This window comes from Seriola aureovittata, chromosome 1 (assembly GCF_021018895.1).
Source record: "Seriola aureovittata isolate HTS-2021-v1 ecotype China chromosome 1, ASM2101889v1, whole genome shotgun sequence".
Classification (NCBI taxonomy): domain Eukaryota; kingdom Metazoa; phylum Chordata; class Actinopteri; order Carangiformes; family Carangidae; genus Seriola; species Seriola aureovittata.
In genome coordinates this window covers 3,941,901-3,957,729 of record NC_079364.1, presented here as the reverse complement: position 1 = coordinate 3,957,729, position 15,829 = coordinate 3,941,901, and the positions used below count along the sequence as shown (strand labels likewise).

Below are 15,829 nucleotides of genomic sequence, written 5' to 3'. Positions count from 1 at the left end.
ACTCATGGAGATTATTCAGTCAACTGTTGTACAGGAGTAATTTGGACAGTGTGTCTTCATCTCCAGCATGAAAAAAGACAACAGCTCAGCTCACATCAGTCAATGTCAGTGTTCTTGCCTGAAACTGTTGGCTTTATGATGCTCAACATGTTGCTTATGGTTATTCCAAGGCTTCACAATTAATTTGAGAGATATATAATACATGTAGCACCTTTAACATTATCTATCCATACATTTAGATCACCTGCCTGTTGAAATGTCAGTTTCACAAGGAAAATAAAATATAAATATAGTAGTAAAAACACTGGCATGCTGCTGATCATAGATCTCAGAAACAGCACCAAAGAGAGAAATGATTAATTATTGGATGGCAGACTGCATGCGGTGAAAGACAGAAGAAACAAGGAAAAACAAAGAAGGACAAGTCAGAGAAAACACAACTGGAGAGGACACGACTCCTCCATGCTGTGTAACTACCTCTCCACGGGACAAGTGGGTCAAAAGATAAAGGGAGAGAGGGAGTTGTAGGGATGAGAGAGCTGCAGTGAGGGAGATAGAGGGGGAGGAGAAGATGAGCGCTGGTGTCTGTAACCTGCTCATGTCACAATCCATCACAATCAATATGACCAGAGACAAACAGTGAAGTCATTTGTCTCTGTGGTTACCCACCATACAGCTACACAGTCTGTGATCATTCTGAGAAAATATCATGGATTCACCTTAAATCCATTCATCTACTCAACAGAAAGAAGAAAAAAAGTCTGTCGCTCTCACTTCAGTATCCAGTCTGTCTGTTACCTCTTTCTTATATCGAAGCTGGTTGTATATTGGAGGCTTCTGCGACGCCTCGATCTTCACCTCTTGCGTGGACGTCCGGTAGGAGGGGTTACTGTAGGTCAGGTTGCTCACTCCCGGGTCAGCGAACTTTGACTTTTTATGTCTGTTGATTAAAAATCAGCATGTGATTTACGCATTGAACTATTTCCTGTGTATTGAACGGAAGTCATTACACCGTCTGTTTAAGATCAGGGGGTAAGAACAATGGGAAAAGTGTCAAGCAGACTGACCTGTAAATGATCAAAGCAGCGATGAGGATCAGAATAGCCAGGATGGTCAGAACTCCACCGATCACGTAGCTGATATGAAGGCCTTCACCTGCGAGATAGCACAGATATTAAAGAGCGGTGCGTTTACAGAGCAAATCCAGTGGCTCCTACTCACTTACAGTTTGATCTCTGATCTGAAAGATTTATCAGTGTTCACATCAACAGAAACTCATTGCTGCAGGTCTGACTGTTTGTCTCCTCAACACCTCAACATGGATGAACAACTTTCTCAATCTCTGAGTAACATTTTGTACAGTGAACATCAAGATAACAGCTTTTTTTATCGATTTATTTGTTGTCTTGCATTAGTTTCACCTGTTTTCATTTCACTTATTGTGAAGGCAAACTTTGAGGCTGTGTTTTTGAAATGGCCTATGCAAACAAAGTTTTAATATTATATCTATTCATCGGTTCATTTGAATTTAATCGCCTTGGTGATGGAGCGTGGCTGACTTCAGCACCCATATTTGTTTGCTTTTTGCCGTTTCAGGCACCTCCATGTTATTTGTGCCAAGTCAGACATGTCAGAGCTTTCAGAAAAAACACTTTCCCAGTCGTAATTGCTTGGTGGTTGATGTGAATGATGTTTACAAGTTGGAAAGTAGTAATTACTGTACCTCCCACATGGTGATAAAAACATCATTATGTAACACCTCCAAAGCTGTTATTATGTTAGCTAGCAAGCTAGTAACCAACAGCTACAACCAATTTCACCTAAAACCACAATGTTTCAACTTTACATGTTTGTAGTTGTCAGATAAAAAAATTAAAAACTTTCCAATGAACCAGGCTAACAGTCTCCCTCTGCTTCTAGTCTTTGAGCTAAGCTAGGCTAAACAGACCTATTTCTGTACTTGACACATGGATGAAATGAATACATGGATTTTCTCTTTTAACTCTAGGTAAGATTGTAAATGTGAATTCCCAAAATGTCAGACTTGATTGTCAGATTGTTCCATGCAGTGTGATGAGAACTGTTTTGTATACTGACCATGAGGAGCCGTCACCACGTTGCTCGAGCAGCCTTCTACATTCAGGTTCTTGTCAGTGCAGCTGTACAAAAAAAAAAAAGAAAAACGATAGAAATGCAACAGACTGTACGTTAGGAGACTTTCTTAACTTTCTTATTAGCTGGAAAAGACCTTATTAAGTCAAAACCATTCTATAGTTTTCCCTAAAGATAACTCTCTGCAAGGCCTTTTGGGAAGAGTGTGTCGCTTGTGTAGTATTATTGCTGGCTGAAAACCTCATTGTGTTTTGTGTAAGGGATGAACAGTGACATAATTAGTTCTCAGTGGAGTGAGAAAACCCTCCAACCTCTTAGGACTGAAATAATTCAATGTTTTTTGATCAAGGACAAGCAACTTCACTCCTCCAATTATTTCTTACAAGGTACTTCTTCAAATTAGTCGAACTACTAAAAGAAGTGACGGAAAATCTGGAAACATCTCGTTTCATCTTGTTCCTCAGAAAGCAACTGATCACTTTGAAAAGGAGCTTTCCTGTTAAACAAATATTCAAATGGACAAAGGGACGTACTTGACCAGTGAGGGTCCTCTGTGCGGAGCGTCTGTTGGAGCTTTAGGGATCTTGTTGGGGACAGGAGTGCTGCTGGTTCCTTTGGCAGGAGAGGTAGGGATGTAACCTGAAACTGATAAACACAAACAGTTGGTCACTTTACCCACATTACTTCGTCATTCTATATCTTTTTGTTTAACTGTGGCCAAGATAATCCTACTATGAACATTTCAAATTGGCCAACAATACAGGATTTGTTCCTTATGGTCGAACATCAAAAAGTCAGCACACACTGTACAATCACGGTGGTCACTCACTGGTGGAGCAGGGTCGCTCTTCTGGTTCATCGGGGCAGGCGCACACAAAACTGTTGGTCTTTGCGAAGCAGAGGTGAGTGCAGCCGCCATTATTCACGCCACAGAGGTTGGTCCCTGAATGAGGGGAAGGGGAACATTCACAACTGGCACCAGACAGTCTGATTTAATTTAAGGCGCATTTTTGAGGATGTAGTTTGTGGTGTTTTTATGGAATTATCCTTTTAAGAATCACAAAACTTTTTCATTACAGAGGCTGAAAAAAAAAAAAAAAAAAAGAGATCCAGTTTTTTAACCAATCAATAGTGGTTATAACTGCTTAGCACAATGAGACGATATTGAACATTTTAGAATGACAAACAACACAACTGAAGGCTATAAAATTCAGAATTTATCACTGAGATTGGCAATGATCTTTTCATTGTGTTATTATCGATAGGTATCTTTGGTGCCTCTCATATGTGATGGAGGTGCCAGGAGAAAAGCCTCCTTACCCGTCTGTCTGTGAGGCGATACCACTATAATGTCCATGAGGCCCTCCACGTTGGCCAGCACCGTTTCCTTGTTACGGCCGGTGTGTTTGTCCACCCGCTGGATGGACTTAGTCTGCCAGTCCGTCCAGTAGATCCAGCGGTCTTGCTGCGAGAGTCGGGAGAAAGGGGTTAGAGGGGAGGACACCGGCTTCAACTGGGGAAACGAGGGAGAAGAAGAGAGGAGAGGAAAAAACACAGACAAGGAGCGAGGGGACGGGAGGAAGAAAAAGGGAAGGGAGAAGGGGAGGGAGAGAGGAGGAAGAAAAATGAGGGTCAGAGTGGAAGCGAAGTAGAAGAAATGGTTAAGTCGAATGAGTTCAGTATGAGCTGGAGGACGGAGAGACGACCAGTGAGAGTCACACGGTGAGCCGATGAGTGAAAGAGAGCAGGTGAGTGGAGGAAGGAGGGTCAGCCCACAGCGGAGGGTGAGGAGGGTTGGGGTTGGGGGTACCTGCGTGAGGGCGAACGGGTGGGACACCGGGCTGACAAGGACCTGACGCAGTTTCCCGTTTAGGTCTGAACTCTCGATCCTGTCCAAGTGGGCGTCAACCCAGAAGATCCTGCAGAAAACATCAAGGATTCATAAACACACTTGTAATATGGTGTCTGGAAGTGTCTGTGAACACACTCTGACTGCACTGTGAGGCTGTTACTATTACATACACACATGTGTATAACACAACGTGTTAATGATAGCTATGGAGCTGGACAATAACAACTAAGACACAGACAATAAAATCCATTCAGTACAATAGCTTTGTAATTCATGCTGTCACTGTTAAGTTTATAATAGTCATTTCGATTAGACTGTTGATTCATAATGTGTTGATGCATTCGATTACATTATCTTAGACATGTTTAGTGTATTTAACTCTTTTGCACGTGCTGGCGAATGAAAGCATATATGCCTTTCTAATATTGTACCTAAAAATGTAAAAAGTTAACATTTTGCAGTTATACAAGCCAGTTTGTCAAATACGCAAATTCCTTTCATGAACTGCATCAATATCAGTATGTTCAGTAGTTCCACAATAATTGGCTGTTGTATAATCAGGACTCTCTTCTCGTCACGGAGATAAATTGCTGATACCCCACCAGGATTATTACATCATGAAACTTTCATTATATCTAATCTCATTTCATTTCCAAGGTTCCGTTGTGGAAAAAAAAATCCATACAGGTATTTCCCCCCAGAGATGTGCTTCTCTCTCTGACCTTCGTGTGTCGTAGTCTAGCGTGAGACCATTGGGCCAGCCTAGGTCCGTATTGATCAGGACCTTTCGGTCCGAGCCGTCCAAGTGAGATCGCTCAATCTTTGCGATGTGACCCCAGTCGGTCCAGAACAGGAACCTGCAGGGACAAGGCCGAGCTGGTGAGGAGACTGGCTATTATCAAAACAAACTGCAAATCCTTTAGTTCATTATTTGGCTTTTAACAGCCCCATTACAGATAACAATGCTTCAGAAATGTCTTTTAACAGCTTGTGAGTCAAAACCCAAATTTTAATTTGTGAGTGAAGCCTTCTCTCCCGCCCTCTCACCCTTTGCTCGGGAACACTGCGATGGCTCTGGGTTCATCCAAACTGTTGTTCACCAGGACCTTGCGGCTCGTTCCATCCAGGCGGGCCACCTCGATGGTGTTGCGTCCCGTGTCGGTCCAGTACATGTTTCTGGACACCCAGTCTACAGCCAGCCCATCCGTGGTCTTCAGGCCCTGACTGATCACCGTCTCCATGTCGGTGCCGTCTAGGTTTGCACGCCTATGTAAAGGATGGACATTAGATGACACAGGGCGACGTGATAAGAGCAAATAAAACATATGAAATAAATTAAATATTTTATTCTGTTGTCTTAATGTGAGTTAGGGATTTGTTTTGTTATTCTGTACTTAACTATAATATACATTTAAAATGTTTCACTCTGAAGGGAATGTCTTTTTTTTTTTCCTCTGGAAAATTCAAATAACAATGACACTTATTTCAACTTTATCCAGAATCTGTGTATATACAGATATTAGCTTCCCAGACTTTATACTTACATATACTCAGACATACATGAAACCAAAACAAATTAGCTTGTGCAGGAGGTAGGAAGCTAAACGCTTACACAAAGACCTCCCTTAATTACACTGTTCTTTGTTTTTGTTTAGACAATGACTGACCTTGGTTAATACAGATAATCATAAAATGCTAATTACTAAATCAAAGATAAAACACAAATGGCATGAGAGAGTTTACGGGCAGACGTTTGTGTTCGCACCTGATAACGTCGAGGGTGACATCAGTGTAGTAAAGTTTTCCGTCTACGCTGTCGTAGTCCAGTGATATGACATTGTGCAGCTCGGGCACCGGTACGTGCACGTCAGTGTGGTCGTTGGTGTCCAGGGAGATTCTGCGCACACTGACACGGTTGGAGAAGAGCAGGTACGTCTCCGGGGAGTCCTCACATGACCTGCCGTCTCCCTTGAGCAAGATGCCGGTGGGACAGGCGCAGGACGTGCCATTGGGACGAGGCAGGCACAGGTGGGTGCAGCCCCCGTTCCTCCTGCCACACTTATTAAAACCTGAGGAGAGGCCAGACACAGACGGCTTGGTGCAAAGAGGACTGAGGTTCACTTAAAATAAAACAGACGCTCCAAAAATACTGCATTCTACACTTCCCACAATGCAACTAAATAACCAATGACTCACCCAGTGGTTTCTCCCTGTCTACAGCCTGGATGTCCATCAGGCCTGGCAGATTGGCCCGCACCGTGATAGTGTTGGCCCCGGTGTTCTTGTCGGCTCGCTGGATGCTGCGGCTCTGCCAGTCGGTCCAGTAGATATGGGACCCCAGCAGGGTTAAACCGTACGGGTGCTGGACTGGAGTCACGAGGGTGCGGCGATTCTGCCCGTTCAGGTCAGACGCCTCAATACGCTGGACAGACAAAGACACGAGAAGGTCAGCATTACGAGGCCTTAAAAACGAAGAGACCAAGTGAGTGTCATGAGGAGTCACAGCCGACCTCTGTGTGAGCGTCGGCCCACAGTAGCTGCGAGCCGGCCATGTCGATGGCCAGGCCGTTGGGCCAGCCCAAGTTGTTACTGATGAGGACCACGCGGTCTGATCCATCCATCGCCGAACGCTCCAGCTTAGCGTGCTCTCCCCAGTCCGTCCAGTACATATAACTGGAGGAGAGAGACAGGACACCGATGTCGACGGTCAGACAGTGTAACAAGGCTAGAAGTAAGTGATGAGGACATGCAGGGACACGAGACCAGCACATACACTACAGTCATGCTGAACTAGAGCTACCACTGAGGATCATGATCTCTTCAGTTACATCTTTGACAGTACACTCGGAGATTTGCACCAAATGCTCTGAAAATAAAAAGCTGTTGTGCTCTAGCAGCCTCACCCCATCTCATGGTAGAGAGCGATGGCTCGAGGGCTGTCCAGGTTCTGCCAGACCAGAACTTTCCTCATGGAGCCGTCCAGGTTGGCAACCTCAATGCGGTTGGTTCCCGTGTCTGTCCAGTAGATCTTCCTGCCACGAGCGTCCACCGCCAGACCGTCGGTTGTCACCAACCCTACGGAGAGAGACAAAGATGGATTCGTGACGCTACGACTGGGGTGGAGTTAAAACAGTATCATACATGTGAGTCACCCTGCTTACCTGTAGATATGATGTCTTCATGTGCTGTTCCATTGATGTTGGCTCTGCTGATCTTCTTCAGTGTGCTGTCAGACCAATACACTTTTGCTGCAAGAGACGAGGCGTACACAGACACATAAGGACACCTAGGCATTTTTCTCAATGAAGATACTCACACATCCAAATGTTTTAGGTGCAGGTGCATCGGAAAATGTCACTTCAGTCTTGAAAAGAAGAATATCCCGCTCACTGCTCTTGCTCAGCATCGCAATTTATTGAACATCTTAAGGTTTCGGTCTCTCTAGACTTTCGGCAGAAGTGTATTATTAAAAATAAGAGACTGAAACATTATTATGATCAATAAATTGTGATGCTGAGCAAGAGCAATGTGCAGGATATTCTTTTTACGACTGAATTAAGCATTTTAAAACAAGACATACAAACCTTCTTTGGGGTCGACACCAATGGCGATGGTATTTTTCATGGAGCTATTAACGGCCAGAACCACATCAGCGAAGTAGGGGATATCCAGAGAAACCATCCTGATGTCTGTCCTCCGTGCAAAGATCAGGAAGCTGTTCATTCCTGCAGACACACACACACACACACACACACACACACACACACACACACACACACACACACACACACACACACACACACACCAGCACACATCACAGCACCTTTCTGTCAGAACACAAAGGGCGCTGACACGCTTTTATCTTCCTGGGAGACAAAGTTTTTGATATTAACCCTTTGAACTCGATGCTGTTTCTGTGTAATTTTCTCTCCTTTTATCTGCAGATGTATAAAAGAGATTTTTCTAGGATTTTGTCACTACTATTGTTCCACTATTCCCATCAAGCCTTTGTTGATGCAGATATTAAGTATAATGTTGCGTTGTGGTTGCGATATGGGATTCACCAGAAACACTTTTTTTTAGCCGATATTTCTTTGCATTTTGGTTAATCTCTACCGTGAGAAGTCATACTGCATTATCTTAACACTGACAAGTAACTGGGTTATTTTTTTACACTGAAGACAAAGTATAGATGTGATTATGAGGTAAGACCTTAGGTTATAAGAGGCTTCCTCTTAATATTATTTTTGAGCATATTACTGGATGTTTATCCTCAACGGACCTTGTGGACTCCCGTTTTAATTTTTGGTACATTTTTTCTGAAATACAAACAGAGGTTGTTTCATACCAGGCGTGCAGGTCTTTCCATCCGTCTGCAGGTTGATCCCAGTGGGACAGGCACAGCTGGAGGCTTTGGGAGCAGGAGCCAGCAGACAGAGGTGGCTGCAGCCTCCATTATTCACCGCACAAGGGTTACGAACTACAGATGGAGACACACAACCAGACTCAGCTCATCCACCATCCCACTTTCTTTCTAGGTCAGCTTAGAGGCGAGGAATGGGAAGGGAATGAAAGAAAGTGGGGCAAACAAGAAAGAAACACACTACGCTACGCTACAGTGAGAACACAGGAAAGCCCCCCACACATCAGTGAGATCAGTGGGGTTTTAGTTCGGCATGAGCCCCTGAGGCTCCCTGCACTCTCAGCCAATGATGTGGGTTCAGTTTACCTGTAATCCTCCCAGTGTCAGCAGAGACACTGGATCTGAGCTGAGAAAAGGCGGCAAAAATCAGAAAAGCAGAAAGGCTTTTTTTTTTTTTTTTATCTTTGTAACAAGAGACGAGCCCAGGAGAGGACAGAGGAGATAAAAGTCTGGTTCGTAAGTATAAGGACTGCGACACATTTTTTATTTGTATATGTCATATCTGCAGCACACTGGATTTGAAGTGAAGTAATAACTAAGACTTTTACGAGTGTGTGAAGTGAATTGAAATCAAACTCAAAGTCCTTTTTCTAACAAATCCAGCAGGACAATGATCCTAAACATACATGTAGACTAGAGTTGAAAAATATACAGAAACAATTAATTTTGATTTCTCTTTTTAAGTGCAATTTAAATTGTAATTATTTTCTGCAAGCTGAACTCCAGGTCTGCACTGGTGATGTTAAACATGATATGTTTGTTCTATGCATAACCATAATCATTTCTACATGTCTTGAGGACAGGGTTTTGAAATATGCTCTGCACTTTGGCTGCTTAAGCTAATGCTAACAGGACAGGCTAACTCAGGCCCATTTGCCAAGTTTGGGGAAATAATAGTTATTAACTACTAAAAATGGCTGGAGCTCCTACAATGTCCTTCTAATGTGGGTGTAAACATCATCACATTTCAGCTGCACTGAAATCTTGCCGTCACTGTTTCATTAATTTCAGCTCAACAAAAACTGACAGCTGTCTGCCTTCATTTTTTAATTTTTTTTTTATTGCACATGCACAAACCATCATTTTGTACATGTATCGTTTTTAAACCTATTTGTTTATTGTAAAGTAATTTGAGCTGCATTGTTTGCATGAAAGGTGCAATACAAATACGTTACTTTGTTTGTTGAAAAACAATAAAAATGAAAAATGTGTCTCTGCCATTGTACTTGCTGACTGCACTGTACTTGTATGCTTCAGTCTTGATCTAGCATGTGGACGCACACAGACCTGTCTCGCGGTGTCGGTGGAACATGTGAATGTCCATGAGGTTCTCCAGGTTTTCGGCCAGTGTGTGCCGACCCAAGCCGGTGAGCTTGTCAGCGCTCTGGATGCTCTTGGACTGCCAGTCTGTCCAGTACAGCTTGTCCTCGTGCACAGTCAGGCCGAAGGGGTGAGGCAGCTGGCTGCCAATCAAAACCTGTACGCAAAAACAGCAGCAGAGATCTGGTGAGATTCATACACCTCCCTAAAACATCTGTTTACAATGTTGATTCCAAAGGAACAGAAAAACTAGAAAGTAAATCTCCATTTATCAAACTGCTGCCAACTAAATATTTTATTCCTACTATTTAAATTTTACCTGATAAAGTTTCTCAAACAAATCAGCAAAGAAACATGAACTTTGTGAGGATAAAAACGAAGGCATAACAACTTAAAAACACCCTTTACCTGTCGGTCAGAGCCATCAAAGTTGCCAAATTCAATAGTCTTCATGCCAGCGTCGGCCCAGTACAGGCGTTTGGTCTCGTAGTCAATAGCCAGCCCGTTGGGCCAAGTCAGATTGGATGAGATGATGACTATGCGACTGGAGGCGTCCATTCCCGCACGCTCGATCTTCGGGTTGGCACCCCAGTCGGTCCAGTACATGAAACTACAGAGAAAGAATAAGACAAATGAGAAATGATGAGAATGCCAGGATCAGGTTCATACGTTACTGTTTCAATCTTCTCAATATCTCACCCTCCGATCGGGTCGACGACAATGTCCCTGGGCCGGTCCAGGTTCTCCCAGATCAGGACGGTCCGCATGCTCCCGTCAGCGTTAGAAACTTCAATACGATCTGTACCTGAGAATCGCAACACATGACATGACTTGACTTGTTGAAATCTGACAGCATGCACTAGTCATGACAGTGATTGTACATGATGCATGAAGCATTACCAGCATCAGTCCAGTAGAGCTTGCTGGTCACCCAGTCAATCGCCAAACCTGCCGGGCTCTCCAGACTGGTGTCCACCACCACCTGGAGATATATAGAAGATACAGTGTTTAGAATTTTTGGTGTTATTTATTCACGTAGGAGAGAAGGACAAGGACAAGGATCTGCTACTGATATTGATAAATCAAGAGTATAAATGAATGCCACTATTTCACAGCTACTATTATTATTTCTAATTCAAAATCTTACTGGAACATGTTTTTGTGTCTCTGTGTGATTTTGTGCAGTGGAGAACAAGGTGAACTGAATCTAACACACGTCAACTAAACGCTACACCTTGTATAAAGCCCCAGTAGATGGCAGTACTGCATTAACTTAAATCCTCCTGTATTCAGCTGCTGCTTCCCTCTGTTCAGTCTGGGGACAGATGAGAAATGATGGGACGTCTTGTGTTGAGTTCAGCCAGAGTATAAATGTCACTGACCTCCTGCTTGGCGCCGTTCCACAGCGCTCTGTTGATAGAGTCGGTGGTGACGTCCGTCCAGTAGATGTAGCCGTCTTTGGCGTCCCAGTCCAGCGCCACGGCATTGCGCACGTCAGCCAGAGGGATGACATCATCGGACATGTCCTCTGTATCAAAGCTGACTCGTCGGATGTCCGTCCTTCGGGCAAAAAGCAGGAACTTGTCAAGACCTGATTAAAGACCAAAGGTCTTCTGTCAGTCTTCTAGGTTTAACAGTGGGGTCAACAGTGAACACAGCAAAACAGCACTACCACACAAACGACTAGCAGGCCTTAAAGGGCAAATCCAACCAATCTGACTCATTATGTTATATTATTATCATTATATCATCATAACTCTTCCCCTCATATAATCATCTAGAATGATGATAAGAAAATGTAGAAACTAAAGGGTGTTCAGGTGTCAAACACTTCTACTTCAAGCAGTGCAACTGTCACAAAACTAACAAAAATAGTCAATATCAATATAAATATCTTATCTAATAAATACCATCAATTTTAGTTCAGCAGTAATTTAACTGCATTGGACCATAACATGCCATTTTTACTTTTAATTATGTAATTTTTACTTTTACCTTTAGTTGGAATTTCACTTGTAATGTCTTGATGTCTTGCCTCTGCATGCTTTATTTATATAATAACTTCAATCACTATGGCACAAACATATCTGTGAGGGTTTATAATAACCACTACTTAAAATATATTAAATATTATTTTAATGCATTCAATAATAATCTAGTGCTAAATTGTTGGCATTTACTGTTACATAAATAAATAAATAAATATATAACATCCACTGAAATATGATACATATCATCGCTATCAGGCGGAAACCTCTTATCTCCATATTTTGTCTTTTTATTTTTCTATAAATTAATGCTATTGATCACTGTTTGTGGGTTTTACAAATATCTAACCAATAAAAAGTATTAACAAGAGTTTGTGATTAAATAATGCGGTGTTCAATTATTTTCATTTCCTGAAAATGAACAGTTTTGGACATACAAGGTTTCCACCTAAACAGCGTTGACATTAATGTTCTGGGTGTTTGGGAACTCACCGTTGGCGCAGTTGTGTTGGTCCACCTTCTTGAAGCCGGTGGGACAGGCACAGGTGTACGTCTTGTTGCTGGGGAGACACAGGTGGCTGCAGCCTCCGTTGTTGGTGCCACAGCGGTTCCTGCCGCCTGCAGGACAGACACACACACACGGCTCAGTATGTGGTGATTTATGGGGGTTAGAAATTGCTTTTATTTGTTATTTTTTGCATCCAACCAGGGACCTCAGTTGCATGTCATCTTATCTCTCTACATTTTCTGTCTGCCTCTCTACAGCGTGCTGCGAAATCACTCCTATTTTCTATGCTGACATTTTGCTAATTTATTTAATTGTTGAGGACATAGTGATTATCATCTAACAGTGACACTCATGTCATACACAGCCAATGTCTCCAATTAAGATTGTGAGAGAAAACCAAAATAAGATGAAAATGATAAAACCCTGAATTTTTATTTAAACTGAATTAAGAGTATTTTGATTCTTTCCAGGTAAATGTATTTAAAGGAATAGTTCAGCACTTTTGGAAATGTGCTTACTCACTCTCCGCAGTTCATTTGTACATAAAAGCACAACTTGTCGTTTATACATGAGGCTGTGTATGTTTTTTTCTGCTGCTGAACGTGGTTGTCTGCCAGGAACGGGTGGTGCTGACCGTGACTTGACAAGAGCCTCAACCACTGTTGTGTTTACAAGACAAGAGGTTATGATTCGCCCTCTGAGCAGCGCTACCTCGTCTGGAAATAAAAACATTTGTAAAATTAAGATGTTTCTGTTTCAAAAATGAAATGAACTCAACGGCAGAGCTTGTTCTTCTTAAAGTCACAGTGTGCGTCTGGATCTTGAGTCCAGAAGCCTCTTTGCTTTGTTTAATTAATGCAGAGTTCAAATCTGTTCATCATATGAACTAACATGACTTCACTAAATCTCAACCAAAACAAAAAGAAAGTGACTGACCTCTCTGCCAACACAGAGGCAGCTCACAGTTCATATTAGAGTCAAGACTGTTTACAGTGTTTTATCAGCATGATAACCAAAACTTTCTCTTGGCCTGAACTCAAGTTCAACACGGTGTGTTAGCAAAGAACACAAGTCTTCGCTATCGTGCTGATAAAACACCTTGACTGGCCGTTCTACCGCAGCGTCTGACACTAGTGCAACTTATCGCGCTATCATCTCACAGTTCGCCACCGCGTGAGAAAAGTTTCCACTCCTGCGTGTGATAACACCCTAAAGACGGTTTCCCTGTTTTCCCTGTCTGTCCTCAACCAGCTCATCTTCCTCCCTCTAACGCTGAGTCTTTGTTTGATGCTTTGTTGTTCAGCATTTCATTCTCCCGCCTGATGCCCTGATGAACATTTTCTTCTGCTTCAGGCTGCAAACATGGACGTTTTTTATTTAAAAATGGGTCCATTGTTCTCACCCAGGATTTACAGATTTGAAGGGATGTGAGGTAAACAAATGGCCAAGAAAAGGAGCCTTCAAGCCTCATGAATGGAGAACAGCAGTTTTCTTTTGCCTTTGACTCAAACTGAAATGAATGTAGAGTGTAATATAAATCATAATAGTAAGCTCTACCTTTCACCACCCTTTGTCCATTTACAGGACGACATGTTATTGTCAGAGCTTTTTTATAACAAAAAAAATGATGCAGATACTAACATTATTGAAGCTTAAACAACTGAAACAACACAACCATTTCTCGTTGCTACTGGTTACAAGATCAAAACAATCTATTGAATTCCTCCATTGTGATGCTATTGATTGCCCTGATTCAAGGCGCTGCTTTGTGACCTTGCAGTAATTTGACAACAGTGAAAGAAAAAAGATGTTCCAATATGAACAATACAACCTTTGATATAACGTATTGAAAAACACAGAACAATGAGTTCTCTGGAGAAACAGGCTTCTATAGTGGTATGACTTCAACGTCACCAGCTGCCAACTGCAGACTGATTCTCAGCAGCGGACAGTAGTACTGTACTTAAGTATATATTTTTCAGAGTATCTGTACTTTACTTTAGTATTATTTTATTTTTGGAAACTTACGACTTTCACCCCGCCGCACCAAAAAGATAAATATGTTCGTCGAGCCGATCACAGCCAACACCTATGCTCTCTGTCATGTTGTGCTGCGGCCTTTTTGAACGGCTCAATTTGAACTTGGGGCATATTTAAGACACTTTAACCCGGCTGTGTACCGACCTGCGGGCTGCCTCTGGGGATGCAGCGTGTGGATGTCCATGGGGAAGTGCAGCTTGTTGCGAATGATCTCCTGGTTCTTGCCCGTGAATTTGTTGGCGCTGTTGATGCTCTTGGTGTGCCAGTCGGTCCAGTAGAGGCTGTCCTCAAATACTGTGATGGCAAATGGGTGGGGCAGGCCTGAAGAGAGAAAAAGAGACAGAGCTCAGAAAGACTAAGAGATGCTCACTGAAGCGTTTGATTAAACGAGCAACAGGCCAAAGACATTTCTCATGAGAGAAGGAGCTGATTTTTTGAGGGAAGTTCATCATCAAAAGTAAACTAACGCAGGCGTTAAGTTTGACACCCAGATAATGAGCAAAAATATTGATTCTGTGAGGTTTATTTGGAGATCTGAAGCCTCTTTCCAAACCGAAAAAATGGAAAGAACAAACGCTGAATTTGGCTCGTTCCTCCAACCCTCTCCAAACATCCTCCCATTCAGCGCTGTGGGCTTGGCTGATGTCATATCTTCCCCATTTAGAGCTGCTTTCAATTACTCTGCCTCTCATCGGCCTGTAGCTGGTTTAGTTGTGGCCGGAGTGTCCAAAAGCAGAGGCGCTCCGTCGGTTTCCTGAAGTAATGTGACTTTTCCATTCAGAATCTTGAACACAACATCAGCAGCAGTCCTTCAACAAAGTCAGACTGATACAAGAGGCTGATTCTGGACAGATTTTCCAGTTCTTGTCTTTGATTTTAATCATTTTAATGGGAGATTTTAATATGAAGGACAGCATTATAGCTTAGATTCTTCCTCCCTTTTGTGTGTCCCAATCCAAAAGATTTCCATGTCTCTTTTGATTATAGATCAGGTCTAGGTTCTATATTAATACTGTGGAAGTATCAAAGCCTAAGTCCACAGAGAAACGCACACAGCCTATATTCAGAACCTGAGCCTTAAAACCAGCCGTCAGGACTTCTGGAACTTTGTGATGTCACAACATTCCTTGGCTCTTGGTATATATATATATATATATATATTGTGAACAGGACGTCTCTGAAAACATTTTGTTGACTAAATGAGCAATAATCAAGTAAAACAATTAAAAAAAGCACAGCTGACGACAGAGCCCCCACCCACCTCAAACACGTGAGAAGAGCACAGAGATGTGTTTCTAACTTCAGCAGATAATAGGGTGATCATGTAAAAACCCCATCACTCCTAGACTTATAAAGTTGGCTACATTAGTGATGTGCATTGAGGCGTTGAGCCTGCGACTGCGTTCCTCTGTGTAAATTGTTGACTTGTGCTGATAATTGTCAGTCTCTGCGTTCACAGCACATATCAGTGGAAGCCTGGTCTAAACACTAACATGTGTGACAGGGAACTCCCCGCTGATTTGTCTCCAGTGGGAACATCTGCTTGGGGTGACTCTTCCACACTGGTCCAAATTAACAATCTCCTT

At 42.7% G+C, this 15,829-nt stretch overlaps 1 protein-coding gene across 3 annotated transcripts in view; it reads right to left on the bottom strand.

The window, feature by feature from the left end:
- The window catches only part of lrp4 (low density lipoprotein receptor-related protein 4), a 114,703-nt gene that overhangs the window by 2,710 nt on the left and 96,164 nt on the right, over window positions 1-15,829 (bottom strand). The window contains exons 15-38 of one of the 3 annotated variants that reach the window (XM_056374315.1): window positions 14,388-14,564; window positions 12,188-12,313; window positions 11,090-11,298; window positions 10,608-10,689; window positions 10,407-10,512; window positions 10,116-10,317; window positions 9,675-9,864; window positions 8,313-8,444; window positions 7,549-7,689; window positions 7,126-7,212; window positions 6,868-7,039; window positions 6,475-6,637; window positions 6,161-6,386; window positions 5,730-6,033; window positions 5,012-5,230; window positions 4,687-4,821; window positions 3,923-4,031; window positions 3,433-3,625; window positions 2,942-3,055; window positions 2,646-2,757; window positions 2,098-2,159; window positions 1,068-1,155; window positions 799-940; window positions 478-539 (exon numbers count right to left, since the gene is read on the bottom strand). In XM_056374315.1, the coding sequence (XP_056230290.1) occupies window positions 498-539; window positions 799-940; window positions 1,068-1,155; window positions 2,098-2,159; window positions 2,646-2,757; window positions 2,942-3,055; window positions 3,433-3,625; window positions 3,923-4,031; window positions 4,687-4,821; window positions 5,012-5,230; window positions 5,730-6,033; window positions 6,161-6,386; window positions 6,475-6,637; window positions 6,868-7,039; window positions 7,126-7,212; window positions 7,549-7,689; window positions 8,313-8,444; window positions 9,675-9,864; window positions 10,116-10,317; window positions 10,407-10,512; window positions 10,608-10,689; window positions 11,090-11,298; window positions 12,188-12,313; window positions 14,388-14,564 (3,533 nt within the window). In that variant the 3' untranslated portion in view covers window positions 478-497. The remainder of the gene's footprint in view (window positions 1-477; window positions 540-798; window positions 941-1,067; window positions 1,156-2,097; window positions 2,160-2,645; window positions 2,758-2,941; window positions 3,056-3,432; window positions 3,626-3,922; window positions 4,032-4,686; window positions 4,822-5,011; window positions 5,231-5,729; window positions 6,034-6,160; window positions 6,387-6,474; window positions 6,638-6,867; window positions 7,040-7,125; window positions 7,213-7,548; window positions 7,690-8,312; window positions 8,445-9,674; window positions 9,865-10,115; window positions 10,318-10,406; window positions 10,513-10,607; window positions 10,690-11,089; window positions 11,299-12,187; window positions 12,314-14,387; window positions 14,565-15,829) is intronic. The other 2 variants (XM_056374300.1, XM_056374307.1) reach the window with 2 other exon arrangements.